Source organism: Notamacropus eugenii, chromosome 3, assembly GCF_028372415.1.
Source record: "Notamacropus eugenii isolate mMacEug1 chromosome 3, mMacEug1.pri_v2, whole genome shotgun sequence".
NCBI lineage: Eukaryota > Metazoa > Chordata > Mammalia > Diprotodontia > Macropodidae > Notamacropus > Notamacropus eugenii.
Genome location: NC_092874.1, coordinates 200,421,613 through 200,444,894, shown reverse-complemented (window position 1 = coordinate 200,444,894; position 23,282 = coordinate 200,421,613). Strand labels below are relative to the sequence as shown.

The following is a 23,282-nucleotide window of genomic DNA, read 5'->3' as shown; positions in this document are numbered from 1 at the left end:
AAATTCAGTCCCTTTTTCTGTATTACACTTGAGCACCCATCCTTCAGTCTTTCAGAATAGTTTATTGTTCTCTAGCATCTTTATCTTTCTCTTACTCGATTCTTATGTGATTAACATGATTCAAGTCTTTCTAAATGGAGGAAAGGCTAAGTCTTCCTTAGAGCACTGGACTGAACCTAAGATGAAATTCAGGAAGGATGAATGTGAAGTTATACAATTAGATACAAAAGTAGTTTTTATAAGTTGGGGGAAATATGATTAGATAGCATTTTATCTGAAAAGATGTAGGAATCTTAGTCAGCTCTAAGGTGAAATTGAGTCAGTGCTGTTATTTGACCACCAGAAAGCTAGTGTAATTTTGCATCCCATTCAGAGAAGCATGACTTCTAAAACAGAGAAAGTAAAAATGCCTCTTTATTCCGACCTGAATAGACTTTTTGTACTATTGAATTCATTTGTGGCTCCCACAGAATTATGGTAGCTAGTAACATGGATGGCAAACAGGAAGAGAAAGGCCTTCGGAGTCTATGACATGTGAGGATTGGTTAAAGGAACCAGAGATGTTTGTTGTTTATGTCTTCAAGTAGTTGAAGGACAGTCATGTGGAAGAAGGATGAAGCTTGCTCCACTTCAGCCTAAGGGAAAGAGCTAAGACCAATGGATAAGAGTGGCAAAAATGTACATTTTTAGAGTTACTGTCTGGAAAACATTGCTAGCAGATAGAACCATCCATAAATAGAATGAGTTGTCTTGAGAGATGTTGGCTTACCCCTCCCTCCTCCCCCCATAAGACTTGAAGCTGAGGCTTGTTAGGTACATAACATGAATACACATTGAACTGAATAGTTGTTGAGGTTCCTTAACAATTTAAAAATGCCACGCTTGTTGCTTTACATTTTCAGTAGCTTACTCTTCTTAGATTTTTTAGGCATTTTCTGTCCTTTCTTAGATTCTATATTCCAGTTAATGGTAAAATGTTTTTGCTGACTTTTGAAGGAAAAAGAGGATTAAAAATTTTACGAAATTGTCCCCAGGGTGAAGAAGAGCTAAGTGATGCTCAAAGGCAGCTTGTTTGGGAGCAGAGTGCCACAGCTTTGCAAGTCACCATTCAGAAAGAAAAAGAAGCCGCTGCTTCCGAAATGACTCAGACTTTTGAGGTATTCACTTTGGTCATCTTCCAATCCAAAGTCAGGATTTCTGCTCTTCATTTCTGGACGTATTTGTCATCCTCAGTCGTATCCGTCTGTCTGCAGTTGGGACACACATGGTGACCAAGATCGGCACAGATGGTTTAGCTTGGTTGTTTCTTTTAATGCAGTGAGTGCTCCAGAGACCCAAGGGTACTTCTACTGAAAAAATCCCTGTTCTCAGTAGTGCCTCTGCCCTTGCTGGACATGGGAAAGGGGCTGCTCACCTGGGTCAGTAAGCTCTAGGGGGAGAAAGGAATGCAACCCGGCAGAAGGGGACACCTCAAACCCAAACCACTTGTGTTCCACGATTAAGTGATTCTATCTGTTTGTACTTTCCTGGGCAGAGAACATATGTTAACATTTGGTCTACTTCACGCTGTTGTCTCACTCATGTTCCATGAAAGAGAAGCAATACAAATATTTTCAACCAGAATAAATTTCACTTTGATTTCTCACATAGGGCTCTATCCACTACAAGGATTCATTCATTCACTTTTATCGTTGCTCAGCATGATAGAAATACATGTTCATCAAATGCCACATTTAGAATTTTGCATTTTCTTATTTTTTTTCAACAGTGGTTTGAAGTAAATCCTTGGAGTTGTTGGCCCTTGGTAATCCTTTGGTGCCTGGGCACTGGAGTGCTTCATTTAACTCAGCTGCTACCCTCCTCCTCACTCTCCTTCTGGCTTTACAGAAGGGATCTCATAGAATGGGGCTTCTTAGAGTTATGATATACCTCTTTCCACCAGTCCTGAATAGGGTCCAATTCTCCTGGACCAGTTTTACTATGAATGCAGTGCAATATCAACTTTTATACCTTGGCCTCAATAATTCTTTCATTACTTCTTTAAAATTGGATGGTTAGGGCTAGGTTACCCTCCACTGATGACACTCCAGGTCTTACTTTTCCCATCCCCAAAATGAGAGGTTTGTACTAGATAACATCTAAACGTTTTAAATCAATGATGCTATAATAATGCTACAGAACTATCAGAAAACAGATTTTTCCCAAGACTTATACTAAGAAATTTTAAGACTGCACTCACTTCACTGGTCTGGAGCTAAGATAATTGCACCAGAACAGTGACTGTAAATGTAGGACAGCTGCTTATCTTCAACAAATGCTAGGAGGAAATTAGCTATTGGAAACACGTGCTAGATCTGGAGTCTGAAGAAACCTGGATTGAAATACTGCTTCTCATACTTACTAAGTGTGACAATCAGCAAGTTATTTAATAACTTCTCCTAAGTCCTAATCTGTAAAATGAGGAGAATAATATGAATATTTCCCTCATAAAGGTGTTGCAAGGCTTAGGTGAACTAATGTATTGAAAGTACTTTGCAAAGTACCTTAAAAGACCTGTGTAAATATTAGGTATTGTTATTTTTTAATCATAACACTATGACTAGCCAGTGTGGGATAGAATGGACACAGCAAATGAAATCAAATATACTAAAAGGCAGGCAGATTTGGGGGCCTAAAAATACAATACACACTTTCTTATTGATGAAGCACTTTAAAGACCTGGTCTTTGGGCTAATTGAGTCTGACAGATATGTGAAATAGGTGAAACTCCCTTAATTTACTTTTTCTTTGAATACACTATATTTCTTGGTACATTGGGGTATACTTTGAATTACTAAGGAAAAATCAGAATGCATAATTGTATTTTGAGTAGCATTTTTTTCCTGTTTGTTATTTTTAGGTTCCTGGTAGCAATGAAAAAGAAAAATATCTGCTGGATAAAAGGCAAATCCTACCAGATGAAGTTGCCATGCTCAAACTGGAACTAGACACAGTGAAAATGAAGAGTCAGGAAAAAGAAAATCAATATAGAGAAAAAATTGAAGTTTTAAAAAAAAAGCTTGATGAGCTTCAAAAGAAATTACAAGTGTCTGAAGAAGTATCAACAAAAATCATATCCAAGTACACTGGACAAGTAAATGTTCTGACAGCCAAGAATGAAATGCTGAATTCTAAATTGGAGAAGGCAAAACAAAACAGAGACAGACTAGAGACAGAAATTGCATCATGCCGTTTCCGTCTGACTTCTGCTACTCATGATCATGAACAGAGTCAGGCATCAAAACTAGACATTGAGCAAACTTTTCTGGGAGAACAAGATGAGTGGCTTCGTTTACAGGACAAACTAATTCATGATTTGTCTAGTCTAAGAGAGAATAATGATGTTCTTTCTCAAAAGCTCTCTGAAGCTGAAAGTAAAGTCAATAGTTTTGAAAATGAGCTGTACCATGTACGTGATTCCCTCAGAGAAAAGACACTTATTTTAGAAAGCACACAGAGAGAATTAAACCAGGTCCAACATAAAGCAAAGGAACTTGAACACATAAATCAGCTGGAAAAGGAGAACTTGAACAAATATGTTGTCAAACATGAATCTCTCCAAGAAAGAATAGCCCAAATCCAGAGTGAAAATATGTTGCTTCAACAACAGCTTGAAGATGTCCAAAACAAAACCATCATTAAAGAAAAGGTAGCGAGTGATATCCGTGGACAGTTTACTGATCTCTTCAATAACATCTGTGCTGATACTAGAAAACAACTTCTTTTGGCAGAAGAGAGAAATAAAGAATTAATCAGTGAACGCAACCACTTACGAGAGCAAATGTGTAAATATGAAAACAAAGCAGAAAGAGAGGTAGGTCTTTAAATAATATCATTTGATAAGCATTTAACTTTTTGAAAGGAAAGTCAAAGTAATTTATCAAGATAAATTAGGAATTTGAATTTTCAGCAGGCAGATGATGGTACTAATTTTTCTTGTAAAAATTCTGATATGTAAGAAAGGAAAATGAGAAGCAATAATATGATAAATATGATAAAATAATCATACAAAATAAAATATAAATATAGTAATTATAATAAATAACACATAATACAATAAAATATGTAATTGATTAAATAAATGAAAAAATGATAAATATAAAAATAGTATAAAAATAAATTATAGAAGTCATCTTTTAGATAAGATGACTCACTTTGCTTAAACAAATTATGTAATCCATGAAATTTTGGTTTAATAAATGTAGATAAGGTTACTCCCTTGTGAAAAAATAGTGATAATTTTATCATTCTAATAACGTGTGTAATATTCCATTTTAATGTTGCAATGGAATAAATTATTTGAAATGGTAAAATTTAAGAAAAATCCTACAGAATAATGCTAAGAGTAACGTAACAATTCAAGGGAGAACATCTCAATTGAGATACTGTGGAATATTACACTTACCCTTTTTATAACTAACTCTGCTTATCAGTCTGACTAGTTTTAATTTAAATAACTTTGAATTAATTTTAGACATTAAAGAGTGGAACATAATTTTAATGAAATTCCAAATTCTATCCAGTACTTTATTTTAAAATTTAGGACAGTAATTCTATTCAAAAAGAATATGATAGTGTATTAAGCATTAATTTTTTTGTGGTACTAATCTCATTTTTTCAAAATTGTTTTTTTTCCTACTAATTTTTTTATTTATCCCAGTATTTTTTTTTTACTGTTTTAGTAACAGTTCTTGCTAAGTGTCCAAAATTCAGTTTCTGGAGTCACTACCTTTTATTTATTGAAGATGAACAGCTTTTTACAGTCGAATAGCAGTTCTCATTATCTGTGATTTTTCATATATGCAATGGGTAGCAGGTCTACCAAATATTGTACTGGGTAACAATTTCATGTAAAATTTTTAAAAATTTCATTTATAGTATATATGATCATGTGTTTGAATCTAGTCATTCCATACAAGAATTTAATTTATTTGTAGGAATTCAATTAATTATGCCAATTTTACCCTTCACCATTTTACATTGGCTTGTTTCAGCTTTACATTTCCTTTAAAAAGTTTACCAGAAAAAAAAAAAAAGAAAAAAGTTTACCAGACTTCAGTTAGATTTATTTTTACAAGGCATTTAATCTTATCTAATAAGGGAAAAATGTTGATTTCTTTTGCTTTTTGGCTTCATTTGATATTAGTAATTTGTGCAATAATTTGCTTTGCTAAATAGTGAAAATGAACAGGATTTTTTTGTAGCATACCTGTATATACATATACAAGTGTGTACTTCTGTGTGTATATGTACATACACATTTATGTGTAAGTATGAATATGTGTATGTAGGTCTTCCTGCTAGGTTAGAGAAAATGACATCCCTTCCCTTTACAAAACTGTGACCTTATACCATGCTGTGTATGCATAAGTGGGAGAGCTATCTTATTTTCCATAGTTCCCCCTTTTCCTGTCCATTGACTGTAACCAGGGGTGCAATTCCTATCTTAACAGAAAAAGAAAGTACTTTGAAGACTTGGCAAAGACAGTTGAAGGTGTGAAGGGTAGCTAGCAACCTTATTTTTTTGTTGTTGTTTTGACTTTAAGCAAACCAGACCATTCACACCAAGTGCTTTTACCAAACCTGACAAACATATCAGTGCTTATGTTCATTCTCTAGGGGAAGCCATGAGAGGAAGGAAAACACAACCCTTTCTTATAGATGTCCTCCTTATAAGGGCAGGTGTTAGAAATAAGTTAGTTAAACTTTTCTGAAAAATGGAAGGGGAAGCCCCTAATGTATCTATCTAGTATAAGAAACTATATATTCTTCCTTCTCCTATTCCATCACCTTCCATGTGAATTGCACATAGACAGTTTTAGTCCCCAGGTAGCTTTGGAGATGATATAATTCTTCTCAAAAAGAGGTAATGGGAAATCAGGCTGACTGCATTGTTTCATGTCCTCATTTTGTATACTCAGCAAGTAGGAAGATAGCATTTGATCTAAGATGAATGGAGGGTGAGTGATATAGTCAAAAGAGCTTTGTAGTCTTAGGGGCCAAGTTCCAGTCCTTTTCTCTATTAAATACTACCATTACGACCTTGAGTAACTCATTTAACCTCTGTGGGGTTTAGTTTTTCTCATCTGCAAAATGAGGTGGTTGTATTAAATAGTCCCAAAGACATTTTCTAGCTCTAAATCTATGGTAATTATGAATATGTAAATAAAATTAAGGGGCATGTGAAAAAAACTGATATCAACTAATTTTGAAGGTATATTTATTGTATATGAGCTGATATTGATTCATGAAATCAGTAATAGAAATAATTTGGACATATTTCTATCAGGATCTTGTAAGAAAGATTCAGCCAGAATTTGCAGATTCCTCAGAAGAGCAATCCATGACAGAATGTTCACTAGAAGTTACATCGTTTGATCTAAGTGATTATGAAGATGAGGAAAAATGGGAGGAAACAGACGAAACCAAAAATAAAGTATGTATGCAAAAAAATCAGTAATTTATTAGTGATTAATAAAAATTGTGTTCAGTGGGATATTTCTCTTTTTTGACGAATATTATGTATTTTCTGAACACTATGTCTGTCATTTAAACTTAGAACAAAACCTATAAACTCCACCATTTGCACACATAAATTTTAATAATCTTATTCACTTTTTGTGTAGTTCATAATGTTGTTTATCTATGCTTACACAAAGAATGAGGTGTTTTTCCAAGTAAGAATAATAACTAAATCATTTCTATCATACTTTATATTTAGGAAGGCCTTTACCTTCATTTTCTCATTTAATCCCCCAAAACAACTCTGTGAAGTAGAAGTTATTTGTTTGCTTCTATTCAAACTACTCCTTGAATAAAAGGAAAATGATATTTCTTCACAATTTGTAAATATATAAATTATGCATGCAAAGTGAAATTGAAAATGAAAGTAATTAGCTGAATAATTTGATTATCATCCTCTAACTTAATCAAACTTATCTCACTGTGTTGATTCCCATCTCTACACCTTCATCATGCTCTTCTTCTTGCTTAGTTACATGTCCCCATGTGTGCTACCCATCCAAAACTTCCCCTCCAAGATGCTTTTGAATTCCAAAAGTATGATAATTTTGCCACAAGCCTGTTTTGATTTTTCAGCCCTATTGATTTCTTAATCTTCTGAATTCCGCTTTTCATCTGATACCATATAAGTTAGTATTTAACTGTATATTAATTGTCTTATGGTGTTCACATCTGTTATCAAATTATCATTTCCTGTGTCTGTCTTGTTTACCCAACTAGACTGTAATTCCTTGAGCACAGGGATTATTTATACTATATTATTGTTGATAGAACTTCCTTTTCACAGCATGTTGGTAGTAGAAATAATTGTTATTATCATAGTAGCAGTAACAGTAGCAGTAGCAGTAGTAGTAGTAGTAGTAGTAGTAGTAGTAGTAGTGGTAGTTGTAGTAGTAGAAGTAATAGTAGTAGTGGTAGCTGTAGTAGTAGTGGTAGTGGTAGTGCTAGTAATAGTAGTAGTAGTAGTAGTAGTAGCAGTAGCAGTAGTAGTAGTAGTAGTAGTAGTAGTAGTAGTAGTAGTAGTGGTAGTAGTAGTAGTAGTAGTAGTAATAGAGGAAGAAAAAACTAAACGTTTATTTGTTGACTTTGCCATGAGTTGAAAGTTTAGCTAAAATTAAAATTTCTCCAAGGTAATATTTGGACTAAACCACTTTGAGCTTTTCTAGTCAGATTTTTTTATAAATTGTCAATTTCCCTGAGTCCCCCAATGGCAAAATAGAAATTCAGTATGAAATTATTGTATTGTTACTATTATTATTATTAAAAATTATTATAATGAAAGCTAAGCATAGAATAGTTTCACAGTCAAATTCTCCTAAAGTGTTCCCATTATTACTATAAAATACATTTCTCCATTATCAGTTGCTTTCCCTTTTCCCACATTTATGTATAGTTAAATTGTAGTATTCATCGTTCTGCCAGCCAAAATGTATAGAAATGAATATTTCTGATATCCTTCAAAAGACATTTTCAACCTACTACCCATCATCAGTGGTAAAAGTAATCGAAATCTATGCCAAAGTGGCCAAAACTAGAATTTGTGATGATGAGCTTTTGCTCCGCTTAGAGTCACCTTGGTGGAATTCTGGATAGAACATTGGATGTAGAGTTAGAAAGACCTGACTTCAGATGTGGCCTCAGATGCTATATGTCTGGTCCTAGGCAAGCCTTTTTCAGTTTCCTCAAGTATAAAATGGGGATAATGATAGCACCTACTTCCCATGGTTGTTGTGGGAATCAAATGAGATAACAATTACAAAGCTGTTCGCGTAGTGCCTGGCACATAGTAGGCACTTAATAAATTCTTGTTTCTCTGCTCTGAAAACGTAAAGGCCATTGTCACTTATATACAAATAATCTCTGCCTCCCCCATTTTGATAAGTATCTCCTAATGTTGCAAAAAGAGTTCTCTTGCCTGGTTAACTTCAGTATACTTGTCTTAACCAAGAACTTAATGTGAGGTCCAATCTCATTCTTAGGCAAACTTCTTTTCGTTCATATCTGTATACTTGAGAAATTTGTCTAGGTTTCAAAAATCAGTATTGGAATGAAATAAGTTTTGTTTCCCAATTTACTCCGCTATCTATCACTCATTCTCTTTATTTCCCTCACATTCTTTTGGGCCTCTGCTTGATTAAAATATTAACCTTCAAAAGCTTTTGGCTTCAGGCTGCAGTCAAGAAACTAGATGTGGACTGACTCCTAGAAGGTACAGCAAGGAATCAATAAGTTAGAGTCCATCTTTGGCAATATGAATTAGCTCAGTTAATTGGCATTCAGGGCAAACTGGCACCATTTCTTGTCTAATTTCCCTGATCATATAAGTAACCAAGTTTTCACTATATAAGAATTAATTCAAATTACTATTTCTTCCTTGTTCAACATTTCATTAACTAGTGAATGCCACTTATGTGAATTACACTATGATAGGTTCAGACAAGGTTACAAAGACAATGTTTAAGACATGCCCTTTCTCCTTGAAGAATTTGCATTCCCACTGGGAAGCCAATGCAAAATATAGGAAATTCCTTTATAATACAAGGTAGCATATGAACAACTACTAAGTGAATGGTATACATGTATTTGTAAAAGGTAGAGATCACTATAGTTGGAGATTAGAGCAGATGGTACTTAATGCAGTCCTGTTCTTCTCAACACAAAAAAAAATTCAATGCAAATTTGCTCACTTATCACTGTTTCTGGAACAATGACCAAATAGCTAAATTTAATATATGTTTTACATACAAGCACAGATGGATAGATAGATATACATATATATGTAAATTACTAAAAACCTATACCTGAAGATGACTTTTCCAAGATTTTGAGCCCTGGTTCAGCCCTTTGCCATCCACATGACTTTTGACAAATGATTTTCTGTGTTGAGGCCTCAGATTCCTCATTTATAAAATGATTACTAACTGATCACTACGGTTAGTTGCTTCTCCTTATTCTCTAATCTAGTCAGTTCTCCACTGAAATCTTTGATGAAACAATATTTAATGAATTCCTGCTATGTCCCTATACAATATATCACCATTAGATACTGAAATAATAAAAGACGAAAGTGAGTGGTGGTACAAAATTTAGGAAGTAACTAGAATGGCATATCCACTGTGTGCTGCAGACCAAAATATCCAAGAATGTAATGAAGGCAGGATCATTGTTGCAAGATACCAAGAAAAGTTTTGAAGAAAGCTTTGCCTTTGCCTTTGAGATTTGGGAAGGGATCAATAGGATAGGAGAGCAATACAGCCCAGGAAAATAGAAAAAGCATGGGAGTGTGAGGAGGGTTGCTATAAAGAAACTAGAAGTAAAAGTAGGAAAAAGTATGATCAGATTAGATTTTCAAGGAAAGAAGGCAGAGAATTTTAGCCTCAATCTGATAGCCCATAGCAGTCCCATTGTAGGTTCCTGAGTAAGGCATTAATGTGATCTACACAGTGTTTTATGATGATTTACTTAGCATCTTGTAAAAACTAGAACAGAAAGATCCAGTAGCCCTTTTGTTTTTAATTAAACTCTAGGCAAGTGACTTAATATCATTGTGCTTATTTCCTAATCTGGAAAATGAGCAGGCTGGACTAAAACGTGCACCCCCCTCAATTTTTGATCCTCTGCTTGAGGTAATAGTCCAGGAAAGTGGTACTCGTGAGATATAGGAGGAAAGAGAAACACCGTGAAGGGATAATTTATAGGGACAATAAATGACAAATCAGATAAGAGAAGCAAGATCCTATATTTCAGTGAAGTCAGAGACTAAGAAAGTTTTTGGGGTACAGATAGAACTTTTGCCTATTGGGAATGAAGTTTTAGTAGACTACTAGGGAGGTAATCCAGATTTCATGGAAATAAAGAAAAGCACTATGTTATATGCATAAAAAGCTAGCTACAGAATCAGGTATACATGGGTTCAAATCCCAACGCTGACATAAATGGCTGTATGATCCTGGGTCAGCCTCGTAACCCACTGGTGCCCTAAGTCATTTGCTAAGACACTTAGAGTTGCAGATTCTAAATTTCAGGTTGAGTGCAGGATTTGCATTGAGAGATGGAATTTTTCACTGAGAATTCCGTATACCAATTAAATCACAGATACATACAAAATAAATAAGTGAATACTCATAGATAAATAGATGGATGAATGGGAATAAGAGATGATGAAATGGCAGCTGTAGTAATCATTCATTGGAGAAGTGTGGAAATAAAGAGGGGAAATAGAAATGAATCTAGAAAGGGCAGCAGAATTCAACGCAATGAGGTGGGTTCTTTCTTCCTTTGTGAGATACAAAAGAGCACCTGGTTCCTAATCTGGAACAATAGATAACCACTCAAGGAGAATGACAAAACATGAATCTACTGAGGTTGCATCTCATTTAGTAAAAGAAAAAGAGATTTGGAGAACAGTTTTATAGTCTTACCTAAGAGCACATATATAGACATTTCAGCATAGGAATGCTTAGAACATGAACCAGGTGTGCCAACACAAAGGGGGATTGGAGATGAAGGGACCAATTCCATTGGCTCTAGAGAAAGAAGGAAAGCCTTGAAGTTCCATCAAGGTATGGTGTGTTGACAAACTTGGCCCAATTTCTATTCATTCTTATGCATTTCAACCATTTTTTAAATTAATTTATTTGTTTTTAGTTTTCTACAATCACTTCCATATATCTTAGATTTCCCCCTCCCTCCCTACTTTGCCCCCTCCTTCTGCCCTCCCTCCCTGAGATGGCATGCAATCTTATATAGCTTCTACACATATATTCTTATTAAATATATTTTCACCTTAGTCATGTTGCATAAAAGAATTAAAATGAATGGGAGAAACCATTAAAACATAACAAAACACAACATAACACAAGAGATAATGGTCTACTTCATTCTGCTATCCAATTCCATAGTTCTTTCTCTGGACGTAGAAGGCATTTTGCCTCAAAAGGTCATTGGGAATTTTTTAAATCCTTTCTTTGCTGTGAAGGGCTAAATCTACCAGAAGAATTCCTTGCACACTGTAGTTGTGGCTGTGTAGAAAGTTCTCCTGGTTCTGCTCCTTTCACTCAGCATCAGTTTGCATAGGTCCTTCTCTCTGAAGTCTTCCTGTTCATCATTTCTTATAGCATAATAGTATTCCATTACATTCATATGCCACAACTTGTTCAGCCACTCTCCAATTGATAGGCATCCCCTCAGTTTGCAGTTCTTGGCCACCACAAAAAAGAGCTCATGAAGTAATCAGTAAATGCTCTACCCCTCCCCTTGTTGACCTTGAAAAACTCAGAGAATACTTTCCCAGGAAAAGTCCTAGAACAGTGAATCAGCTGAAGGGGTAAAGAGTCTCTTAGCATGTGAGGCTAGGAAAATCGCAAAGGAGGGGTCCCTCCTGCTTTGGCTGAAGGGGACCAGTGCAGGACCGGAACTGTCCCGGACAGCTCCACCTCAGTGAACCGGGAGGAGATCCTGAGCCCCAGGGGGGTGGAGCCCATAATTGCCAACGCCAGGACCCCAGGGGTGCCTCAGCACAGCCAGGGGAGTTGGGAAGACACTGGCACAACCACTGAGCCTTTCTGTGCTCAGAAGAGGAGAACTCCTGCGGTCAGATCACCCCTCCCCAACACTTAGCACAGCTAGCTCCAGGGAAACTCATTTCAACCATTTTTAAATTTCTTAATATTATGAAATCAAATGAGAACTTTCACTGATATAAATTTCAAAAAAAGAAATAGTTTGTAATGAAATTCCAAGAAAACTATGTCATTTTAAGTAAAATCAATCATTTTCAAATCTCTCTATATTTGTTTTGGTTTTATAAATTATGCTTAAACTGATATTTCCAGTTGGATGTGGAGTTACTGAAAAGCATCCATTTTAGAAATGCCAGTTCAGTTGTCCTAATATTTTTCTTTGTATAAATGTTTTTAAAGCTTAAAACTGAAAGGGAAAAATTAAAGAAACTCATTGAATCAAATCAATTTCTGGAAAATCGTCTAAAACAAGAACTGCAGAGAAGGGATGAATTACAGAAAGACATCAGTGGGTAAGACTGCTTTTTGTAGCTATTTCAACCAAACACTAAGTAAGCAAGGACTTAACTATTTTGTTAAATCCTAACTACAAATTCCTTTTATATAGTAACACTTGCATAAATAATTATATCATGTATAATTCTAAGTGAACAGAGTGTTTTTATTTTCCTTTTTTCCACTAAATTACTACTCTAAAACAAACCTTCTGCCCTGCATCTTTGAAGCTATAGTAAAATGCTGTATGGCACCTGTAACTAAAAGTATGTTTTCCAGAAGTATGATATACAGCATTTGACAGTCTCTTGCTAAGTATACTATTTCTGCACATAAATGTTTCTGTAAGGTAAGTCTCTATGTTCTCCATCCTAATTTATTTCTTTCATTGTTTACTTAATTTGTTCATTTGTCATTCATTCAAAAAGTATTATTAAACATCTTTTATATATAAAATGCTGTACCTGTCCCTGGAGCGACAGAGATGGATGATTATTGTACAGTCCCTGCTTTGAAGGTGATTATAGTCTAGTAAAATAGGGACGCAAATAATGTGCAAATAAGAATGTGGTAAGTGCTTAAGAATCGTCCAAAGAAAATGCAGTTGGAGACTGAAGGAGGAAAATGCCTCTTCTGACTCTGTGGAATCAGTAAGATTCCATTAAGGATATGACTTTTGAGCTAGACCCTACAAAATATCTTGACCTGGAACTGAAGGCCCTTCACAATGTAGCAGTAGCCTGTCCTTCCACACTTAAATTATATCATTCCCTCTTCTACAACTTAAGGACCTGTTAAACTGGATTATTCTCTGTCCTTCAGAACATGTCCTGTACTTTCCCTCTTCTGCCCTATGCTCGTGACAGTCACCCATGATCTCTGCACTCATCCTCACCCAACTGCAGCTCCTCTTTGGGGCCTACTCTAATCTCTGTGGTTGATAACAAATGAACTTTACCATCAAACATGACATCAAGATTTCTGTTACACTCCTCAAAATCTCTTACACTTTGTTGTATATCTCAATTATCTACACATATATCTTATATTCCACTTGAATGAGAGGATGGAGTATGGTTTGTCTAAATTTTGTATTCTATCACAACTTTTAAGGGTAAGCACTTAATGCTTTCTAATTGAATTCCAACTGATAAATATTAATGGAATATGGCAAGAGGCCATCACTGTTAAAGTATCAGATCCTTTGACCATAGGCTAGAGGCTGCCATTTCAGTGGCAGAGTCTCCCAATCATCATCCAATTTCTAGGTCTGTAATTCAGCTATGTTATGGTTTATTCAGGTTTTTGTGGGCTTCTATTGAACTGCTTTTTGAAATGCTAGCTCTAAAGGGGAAAAATGCCTTTCCTGTTCCAACCAGTCAATTTGCAAAGTGACTTTTGAGATCCAATTCAGTTTTCAAGTTAGGGACTACCTATATTTAGGTCTACTAAAGGAACAGTTTAAATGAAACTGTAAATGAAATTAATTCTAATAATATGAAATGACATCATTAGTGTTTTGTGGAGTGAGATCATTCAATACTTCACCAGCTACTTTACACAATCTATAATTAAAATAACCAAGGCACTTTCTTTTTCAAAATAAATGTACTTATCCTTTAGATTTTGGATTATATTACTGGAAGATATCTCTCTCTCTACAAATATGACAGCATCACAAGAAATAATTTAGGGAATATTCTACAATGAAGTTATATTAGTGAAGAGCTGATGATGAATATACATCTTTTGAAACAGAGATGAAATGATTAGTGAAAGTGCTGTTTCTCTGGTTTTATTTAACTAAATATTTTCAGATGAATTGGGTCATGTCAATAACTCTTTTTAGATTTATTTTCTTCTCTATGATTGAAAATAATTTAAGGTAGTGGGTCAAAAATAATACTTTTATATGTATAATATTTAAACTATAACAACTTTGCCTTATTCCGTTCATTCTCACAGATTTAAAGAACGGTTGAAAACAACAAAAAAGCGATTAAGAGAACATAAAAAAAGAAATGTTTACCAGGGGGCAGTGAAGCAAACACATTCTAAAATGGATAGAGAAATCAATGGGTTAAAAAATGAGGTAATCCTTAATATTGAATAATGTAAAATGACTTATCTTTATATTCCTTTTGAAAGAGTTGCACTACACTAAACATCAGGTCATTGGACGCTAATATCCTTGAGATTTATTATATCTTTCCAATGCTTGGAAGGCAACACTTTCTATTAAAGGTCTAGTCACATTTTGCTACTCTTATGAACTAAGCAAACAAACTTGGCAACTTTATATCTCCCTGAAAATTCAGGGCTACAGTGACTTTCTATCTAGATTTGTATGTTAGAAAATTTTCTTCTTCTGCCGTTATAGAATTCATATCAAATAGAATGTATCTAAATATATTGTGTTAAAAGCACTTCTCAAGGATTTTAAAACTTTGTCAAGTGGGAGAAATATCAGACTTGTTTTGCTCATAAGTGGATTATATTACTGGAAGGCATCTCTCTTTCTACAAATGTGACAGCATATCCAGAAATCATTTGAGGGATATTCTACAATGAAGTTATATTAGTGAAGAACTGATGATGGATATACATCTTTCAAAATAGAGATGAAATGATAAGTGACATTGCTGTTTCTCTGGTTTTAGTTAACAAAATATTTTCAGAGGAATTGGGTGATGTCAAGAACTCTTTCTAGATTTAGGAATTTATGCAAAGATACAAATTGAGATTTGATGTAAAGAAAAACTTTCTCACAACTAGAGTGTTCCCAAAGGGAAATAGGCTGTTTGAAGGAACAGAATGCTAGAAAGCCTTCTAGGGACAGTATTTGCAGGGAGTCTTGGAACTTCTGAGCTCCCTCTGACACTGCTTCTGTAACCTAAAGATAAAAAATATCCCCCCCAAAAGATGACTAATAAGTTGAAAAAAATTGGAAAAGCAGTAGCTCTTTAAGAGATTTTAAAAGGACAAAAACCAAAAAAGCAAAGTTTTATTGCAAGGTGATTACTGCTAATATTAAGAAACTTCATAATACAACATAGGGTTAAAAGTTAAGGACATTCTGTGAAAACAGGACTTGAGTTGATTTAAGAAAAGGAAGGACTGTAATACTTAGGAGATTTTCATTTCTTTCCACCAGTAAGTGGGTGAAAACCGTTTTACTTCAGTAGGGCTTATACATTGCTTTTCTATTTTAGGGAAGCAAAACTTTTCCCAAAGCTTGAAGAATAATAAATTGACTAATTCATCTTAAACTATTTCTTTCTTTTTTCAGGCTTCTTGTATTTAATAATATTGAGACATTTCCCCAACTCTTAATACCTTATACCACCACAAGTTGGGGGAAAGTCTTAAAGAGGTTTGGAAAAACATCCTAAGTGTTCAAATGAGGTAACACTGGAAATCCTTAAAGTGCTATGGAAATGCTAATTAATAGTAGCAGTAGTTCTATTTTTTTCTATAATGTCAGGTGGTTCCTTAGAAATAGTTTACCCTCCTATCATTAATGTTCCTAGATGATATCTGCTGCCTTCCAGTTCTCATCGATAATCATCAAAAAGAATTAACATCTTCATTTTTATTGAGGTTTTGCCCTTTGGAAGACAGTGGTGTTACACTTTTTATTTGTTGTTTATTTCAGTCAGTCATGTCTGGGTCTGAAGGAAAACAGGTAGAAGTCCTGTTAAGCTTGTTGGTTTGTTCTGTTGAGGCACTTGGGGAACAGGAAGAGGGCTATTACATGATAGAAGCTCTGGTAAATGTGATGTGTGTCCTGGGTACTGTCACCTGAGTTTTGTAGGGGAGAAAGACCTGATCTTCTCTTGCTCTGTAACTAAACATCCTACCCTGTTTGCACAGAGGCATTTGCTTTCTCAGTAAAGTCTATGAACAGAGAATCAGTGCTCTCATTAGAATGAACAAAAGGAATTTCATTTCTTTCCAAATTTCTTTTAAGATTTCTTGCTGCCTTAGGCCTAGCATACCTGAAGAAGAATTTGTTGATCTCCATCTATTGTGAATTTTATTGATATCTGCTCACTGTGCTAAAAGCTGGGCAGAAAAGACACATGAAAAAGTTAGAGGTAGAAGAAGACGATATGGGATCAAGTACTTACTGTGGATTGTACAGAATATCAAAGCTAGTATTATAAGTTTATGGTTTGTCCTTTCAGTCATAACTTTGTTTCAGATTTGTCACTTTACCTAAATAATCATTTCAGGAAATACATTTTGTACCTGTAATATAAGAATAATGATACATTTAATTACATCTGAATGAAAAAGAATTTAATCTTAATAGTTTTCAATTAATCTCAATAGTTTTAAGTTGAAAACCTTCATTTTGCTTGTATAATTTGCTAAAATGATATCTTATACAGATTGGAGACCTTAGACAACAATTGGAAGCAGAATCTTCAACATCTACACAACTGAAATTAAATAATCAAAGGCTTCGAGAAGAGTTATCTTCTGCGAAAATTTTGCAAAAGACATGTGCCATGCCAGAAGGGAATAGAGGAGAATTGGAAGAGGAAGCAGTTAACCTTAGGTATCATTTAGAAATTGCTAAATTACAACGCAGTGAAATGGAACAATATAAACGTGAGGTTGACGAACGAGCACGGCAGCAGATTATTGGAAAGCTGAAAGAAGTCAACCTATTCTTACAGGTTAATTTGTCACTACTATGCTTGTAAAATATTTCTATGTAAACAAAAGCTTAGGATTTTTTTCTCTGTTCTAAATCTAGAATAAACATTCTGAAAGAATCTAGAGTTAAAGAAAAATTTTAGAATTATACACATTTTTTTTTTTGTCTATAATGATCCTAATATTAGCACTAGTAAGAACCAGCCAAGAATTAATGAATAACATCCAGTAGAAGTAGGGTTGTTGGAGGTTTTTTTTTTTGAGTTCCAATTTAATTCACCTGACCTTTATAATGATTACTTTCAAAGTCAAAATCTACTTTTAGAAATTAGGAATTATTCTCTCAATCACTGATTGAAATTAAAATGAAACTTAACAGAATATGGTAGCAAACATCTTGTAATTTTCAGGATAGAATTTGGCAGTTTTTCTAACCTTCGTTCTTTGTTTTTGATTTGGTTTAGACACAAGCAGCAGCACAAGACAACTTAGAACAATTAAGAGAAAATAATAATGCTTCAGTAAGAAACCAGATGGAGCAACGAATTAGAGATCTGGAATCGGAAGTCTACAAAAAAAGCCCCTCCCATCAAGACTCTACTAAGGCAGAGATGAAGAAATATAGACAGCTTTATCGTGAAGAATTAACACGCAGACAATCACTGTCAAACAAATTAGACAGGTAAACCCAAACAGAGACTCGTAAGAAAATAGTCCATCAACTTCTCAGATTGCTTTTAAAGTTTGCAGTGGTGTTTTTAACAAATCCTTGATTCATAAATTGATAACTTCATTGGGAAATCAGTATTAATTGTAGAGATTATATACTTTGATACATATTGGGAAAGCAAATATTTTTAAAAATGTTAACTGCTGGGTAGAAAGGTATGCAATGTGTACATAGGAAAAATGGTGCTCTGGCTGTAGAGGCAGAGGACCTGACTTCACATCTTGCCTCTGATATTTACTACCTTCAGCAAGTCACTTAACTTCCCAGGACCTCAGTGTTTTCATCTTTAAAATGGGCGTATTTGATTAGGTGGCTCCTGAGATCCCTTTCAGTAGACAATATATAATCCTATTAAAATGATTTATTTTTAAGTATTCCATATTATTTCTTTGCACTCTGCTACAAATTAGTCCTTCCAGGATGAAAGTAAATATTTTGAAAATTAGAATAACATTCTCATTTCACTAAATGACAATACTTAAAGGTCTAAACTATTTCTGGAAATGTATGACAGGATTATAGCAATATATAACATTGTAAATAATCTTCTAATGGTGATAAGCAGAACTGAAATATGCAGGGTCATCCTATTGACCCACAGCAAGTTGAACCTGGCCCCTCAATTCCCCTGCTGTCTGATCCCTTCAGTTTCTATGCAGGTGAAAGCTCATTTAAGGAAACTATTGAAGGGGAAAGGAAAGAAAGCAAATGTTGCAAGAGGTTTTAGATTAGAGTTTTCGATAGCCAAAAGATACTATTTGATAATGAAAAAGAGATGGAGCAATCTTCCTTGCTATACATCTTGGTGACAGTGGTGGGTAGGTATTATGGGCTGCCTATGTGGTTGAGAGCCTCAGGAATATTTTTTAGCCTCGACTGAATTACCTCCTTTTCCCTGCAAGAGACTGCATCCCTGAGTGATTTGGTGCTACCTGAGTCCTGGGGAAAAGACTACACAAGCACTGCCTGGGATAATCACTCAGATCTGATGCCCTTAAAACCCCACACTGTTAATTTCCAATATCAATTTATAGAATACAAGTTTGACAGTTTCTTTAAAATCAGATTAGTAAGGAATCCCAGATTTACACATATCTTTTGTAGGCAGTTTTTTTGTTTGTTTGTTTTTAGTGGTGTTCTTAAGTTTCCAAGGACAGTCTGAAAACCTTTTTCTTCATTCAATTTCTTTATATCATTTACTGGGAAAAGGACCTTAATGGAAGCAACTCAATTATGCAAAAACTTTCATAACCTACATACTTTAACTGTTTTCAGTAGTTTCTTCACTATTCAGGGAAAAGTCACAATTATAAGAGCAGTAATAAAAAAAACACCAAACATTTAAGGAAAATGCTAACCATTTTTATGTTTTGAAATGTTCACAGTACTAAGGAGAGGCTAGCTGAAGTGAGACACCAACTCGTAAATGAAAAACAAAATAATTTAATTTTAATCACCCATCCTACTGCAAATCCAATTCTGGAGCCAGTGCGTTTTAGGAATAATATTGCGTTCCCCAGCAGAACTTTTATTCCAAGTAGAAATTTAGCATGCTTTTCTGGAAACAGAAGATCTTCGGAAAGCAGCGTGGATGATTTCTTAGCAAAGGTTAGTCATTTAGAATTTTTTGTCTTCCTTTATATTAAAGCTATAATGTAAAATATTTAATCTTAGTGAAATTTTCTGTTTAAATATTTTTGAATGTGTTGTACTGATTTTTGTGATGTATTAAAATGATCTATTAAATGTTGTCCTTTTACCTAATAATATTTTAAAAAGCTAGATACTGAGTTTTAAAATGTTTTTTAGATCTACAACTATCATATTGCCGTCTGTTAACTTCTCAGATATATTCATACCTAGTTTTACACAATTAACCTTGACAAGTGGTACTTATATAAGTATTCTGTAAACTCAATACTATTTCCTCACTAACCAATACTTAAAGAGAGGCTTCATCTCCTCTGATTTATTTTCCCATGGTAAGGGCATCTTAACACTTAATATACCATCTTTCTGTGATTCTCCTGGTTTGCTTTTTTTTTTTTCAGAATGTCTTAAACACCTATATAAACACATAAAACCACACCCAAATGAACACACCCTTTTTTTTTTATAATAGCATAGAGAAATCTTTTGCAATGCAATCTCATGTAATATGAAGAATTATCTCCTAATTTAGTTTTTTAGTTCATATTGGTATAAAGATTTTTTTTTAACTAGGGTTAGAACCTTAAGAGATATTGCTTATCTGTGGCATCTTTCTCCCCCTTTATAAAATATGCCCATTTCTGAGGACCTCCCAGTACTGACATGCTAAATGTAATACTGTCAACATGAAATCCAGCAAATGTTTAGCTTTTTTAAAGACATTGATCTAAAAATGTATATATTGAATGAATTAATTACTCAATAAAGATGAAAGGATTAAGCTTTTGGGGTCAAAGTCTTGTAAGCATCTGGGTGATTTAGATATGATAAGGAAACATGAATGTTAGTTAATAAACCTGTCTTCCCTGTGAAGCCTTTAATTAAAATGTTCATTTTGAAAACCAATATTTTGAGGAAAATATTCCACATGTAAGTCTCCTTCTTGGCCCTCAGTTGACCACTTTTTGCTTGTACATAGACAGGAATTATATTTACTCTTTTGTTTTGGGAATCAGCTCACCTTCACTACTTTTTGTGTTTGTTTGTTTCATTGAATCTTTTGGTGTAAGATCTGTACATGTGTTCTTACTTCCTCAGCTCCTTGATCAACAGTCTGTTTCTCCCTTCTCTTCTCTGCAAACAGATCCATGAAAATATGTGTAGTCAGTATTGCTCAATGTTCTTATTTTCTCTCTATTTGTGACTGGGACCCCTTTGGGCATTTATGTGACCATTTAAGTCACTTATGACTAGATGTTTACTTTTATCATTTTTTAAAAAACCTAGTCTATATTCAGACTGCACTCAGCTGATTCTGATGTCATTTCCAGTAACTAATCATTTCCTGTGTCTTAATAACCAATTTCATTTCTTCTTTGCGGTTTTGTTTTATTTTGTTTTGGCTATTTACCTTCTAACTCTTCAGGAAGAAAATGTTCAGGAGAGACATAGAGACAGATGTAGATTCTAAGTCATCTCCAAAGCCTTTGTTCTCTTTCATTTCTCAAACATGGGCTGTTTTCCAGAAGACTTTCTGAATCCCCTCTTGTTCTCATCTTAAAATAAGTTTTGACGATTAAGAAACTCTATGTTTCTCGTGGATTGTCTCCACTTTGTTCTTTTCAACAGGGAATCGGGATGCAGGCTACAATTATCTTCATGGGGGTCTTTTTATAAATATTTATCATAAACATTGCTATATGAGATGTCCACATAACCAGTGGAATAATGGTTCTTGTTGCCTTTGAGCACATCCTGAAACCAATTGTGATTCGTTCTTCTAAGCCATTTTTCAGTTTAGCACAACATTACTTTGTCTTCTCACTTATTTCAGTAGCATCAATAAGGATGTTATGAATTTCTTGCAATAATGTGGCACTTTATCAGTCACTGGACATTTAAATTGCCAACAGTTAAGTTAATGTTTATAAAATGACTAAAACTAAGATTGATTCTTAGCACGATCTCCTTTTTTGGGAGGAAGGGTTTCATCCAAGAGGACTAAACACCATTTATATTTTTTCTTTGTGTCATGGGATAGCCTAAGAATTCATTTACCACCTGTCAAGGGTCAGGGTACTGACAAGGGGTCCAAATGTCCTTCACTCAGTTGGTCATTCTTTGGCTTTCTTTTATTAAGCAAACATTTATTAGGCATCTACTCTATACCAGGCATTGTACTTGCACTGGGGAGAAAAAAAGGACAAAACAAACCCTACTCTGAAAGCGCTTGCATTCCTTTGTGCAAAACAAGAAATAACAAGAACCATCTACCTATTTGTATCTAAGTAAATATGAAGCCTATGCAAACTACCTACAAAGTAATTTGGTTGTACATGGTTGGGCATAGCAACTAGGACAATCAAGTTAGAACTTGTCTACACTTGAACTGAGCCTTCAAAGTGCTTCAAAACGGGGATTCTGAAAGACCCAGGTAAGGTGGAATTATATTCCTGGCATGGGAGAAAGTCTTTGTAAAAACATGGAGACATGAGATGGAATATCTTTTATAAGAAACAGCAGATAGGCCAATTTGCTTGGAACTTACATGTGTGAAAGGAAGAAATATACAGTTAAGTCAGAAAAAGTATGCTGAAACCAGATTATATGGAACCTTTAATGCCCAGCAGTAGAATACTTGAAGCTTTTAGATTGTGATAGAACCTGGCAGATAGTATGCTCCATCATGAACATAAGCTTTCAAAATCCCAGAATCAGCTCCAGGGCAAAGTAAGACCTCAGAGAAGTACTTCTGCTCGCAAGTTGGAAAAATTAGCCATTATCCTGAACACACATCCAGAAAATGCCTCGTATTAACCGTGGTGCTCACAAAGCCACCTGTAACTTCCTTGTGCCTTCTGTCTCAGAAAGGGTTCCTGACTTGCCACAGTGTTAGACTGATCTGCATCCTGCTTCTACCTCTGCCATTTCTGTGATCATCACAGCACTTAGCAGTGAATCAGCCTTGTACCATTCTCTGACACCAAGACATATTCATATCCATTACCACTTCCACAGAAGGGCCAAGCTCCCTGCGCTGGAGCTGATTTTATACCTGAAAATTTTTAGCAAAAGGATATTTATTTAGTTCTTCCATTTGGCAAAGAAGATCTTTCTGTGATATGACCAGATTCAGGAGCCACTTGAGACAGTTCCAACAGAAGTAGGGATGCACACAATGCTAAGTAGAACCAAAAGAGCATGGGGCAAGTTAGCACCACTTTTGACTTTGACTGCTACATCTGTTTAATTTCTCAGAAAGTGCTGACACGTGATAACTTGGTCACTCCAAAAGCTTTGCACGTTGAAGATGGAGGACTGAAAATAGTATTCCTCCACAACTTTTATTTATACTTTTATGAAGTAAAAGACTGTCTGCTTAGCTGTATCAGGGGATGGTTCAATACAGGGATGGTTCAGTACAGGTCCATGCACATTTCTTTCCTAGAAATGAAAACACTGGAGCACCAAATGCCTTGGAAGATGTAAGCCAGTCCAGATGAACAGTTGTGATTGGGAGATAATAAATAGGGGAATGTAGAGTACTAATCTTCTGAGTTTGAAAGTACCTGGAAGTTTAATCCTAATGTATCTGGAAAAGTCACAAAGGCAGACCAGGGCAATTTCTGATATTGAAACTATATCCAAACTAGTTCTCT

The 23,282-nt window shown here is 34.8% G+C and overlaps 1 protein-coding gene across 3 annotated transcripts in view; it reads left to right on the top strand.

Moving 5' to 3' along the window:
- The window catches only part of LOC140533782 (ankyrin repeat domain-containing protein 26-like), a 91,618-nt gene that overhangs the window by 61,636 nt on the left and 6,700 nt on the right, over nt 1–23,282 (top strand). For all 3 annotated transcript variants that reach the window (XM_072653965.1, XM_072653964.1, XM_072653967.1), the window contains 8 exons: nt 1,035–1,157; nt 2,900–3,853; nt 6,329–6,475; nt 12,483–12,595; nt 14,544–14,670; nt 16,973–17,263; nt 17,708–17,925; nt 19,359–19,581. In XM_072653965.1, coding sequence (XP_072510066.1) covers nt 1,035–1,157; nt 2,900–3,853; nt 6,329–6,475; nt 12,483–12,595; nt 14,544–14,670; nt 16,973–17,263; nt 17,708–17,925; nt 19,359–19,581 — 2,196 coding nt within the window. The remainder of the gene's footprint in view (nt 1–1,034; nt 1,158–2,899; nt 3,854–6,328; nt 6,476–12,482; nt 12,596–14,543; nt 14,671–16,972; nt 17,264–17,707; nt 17,926–19,358; nt 19,582–23,282) is intronic.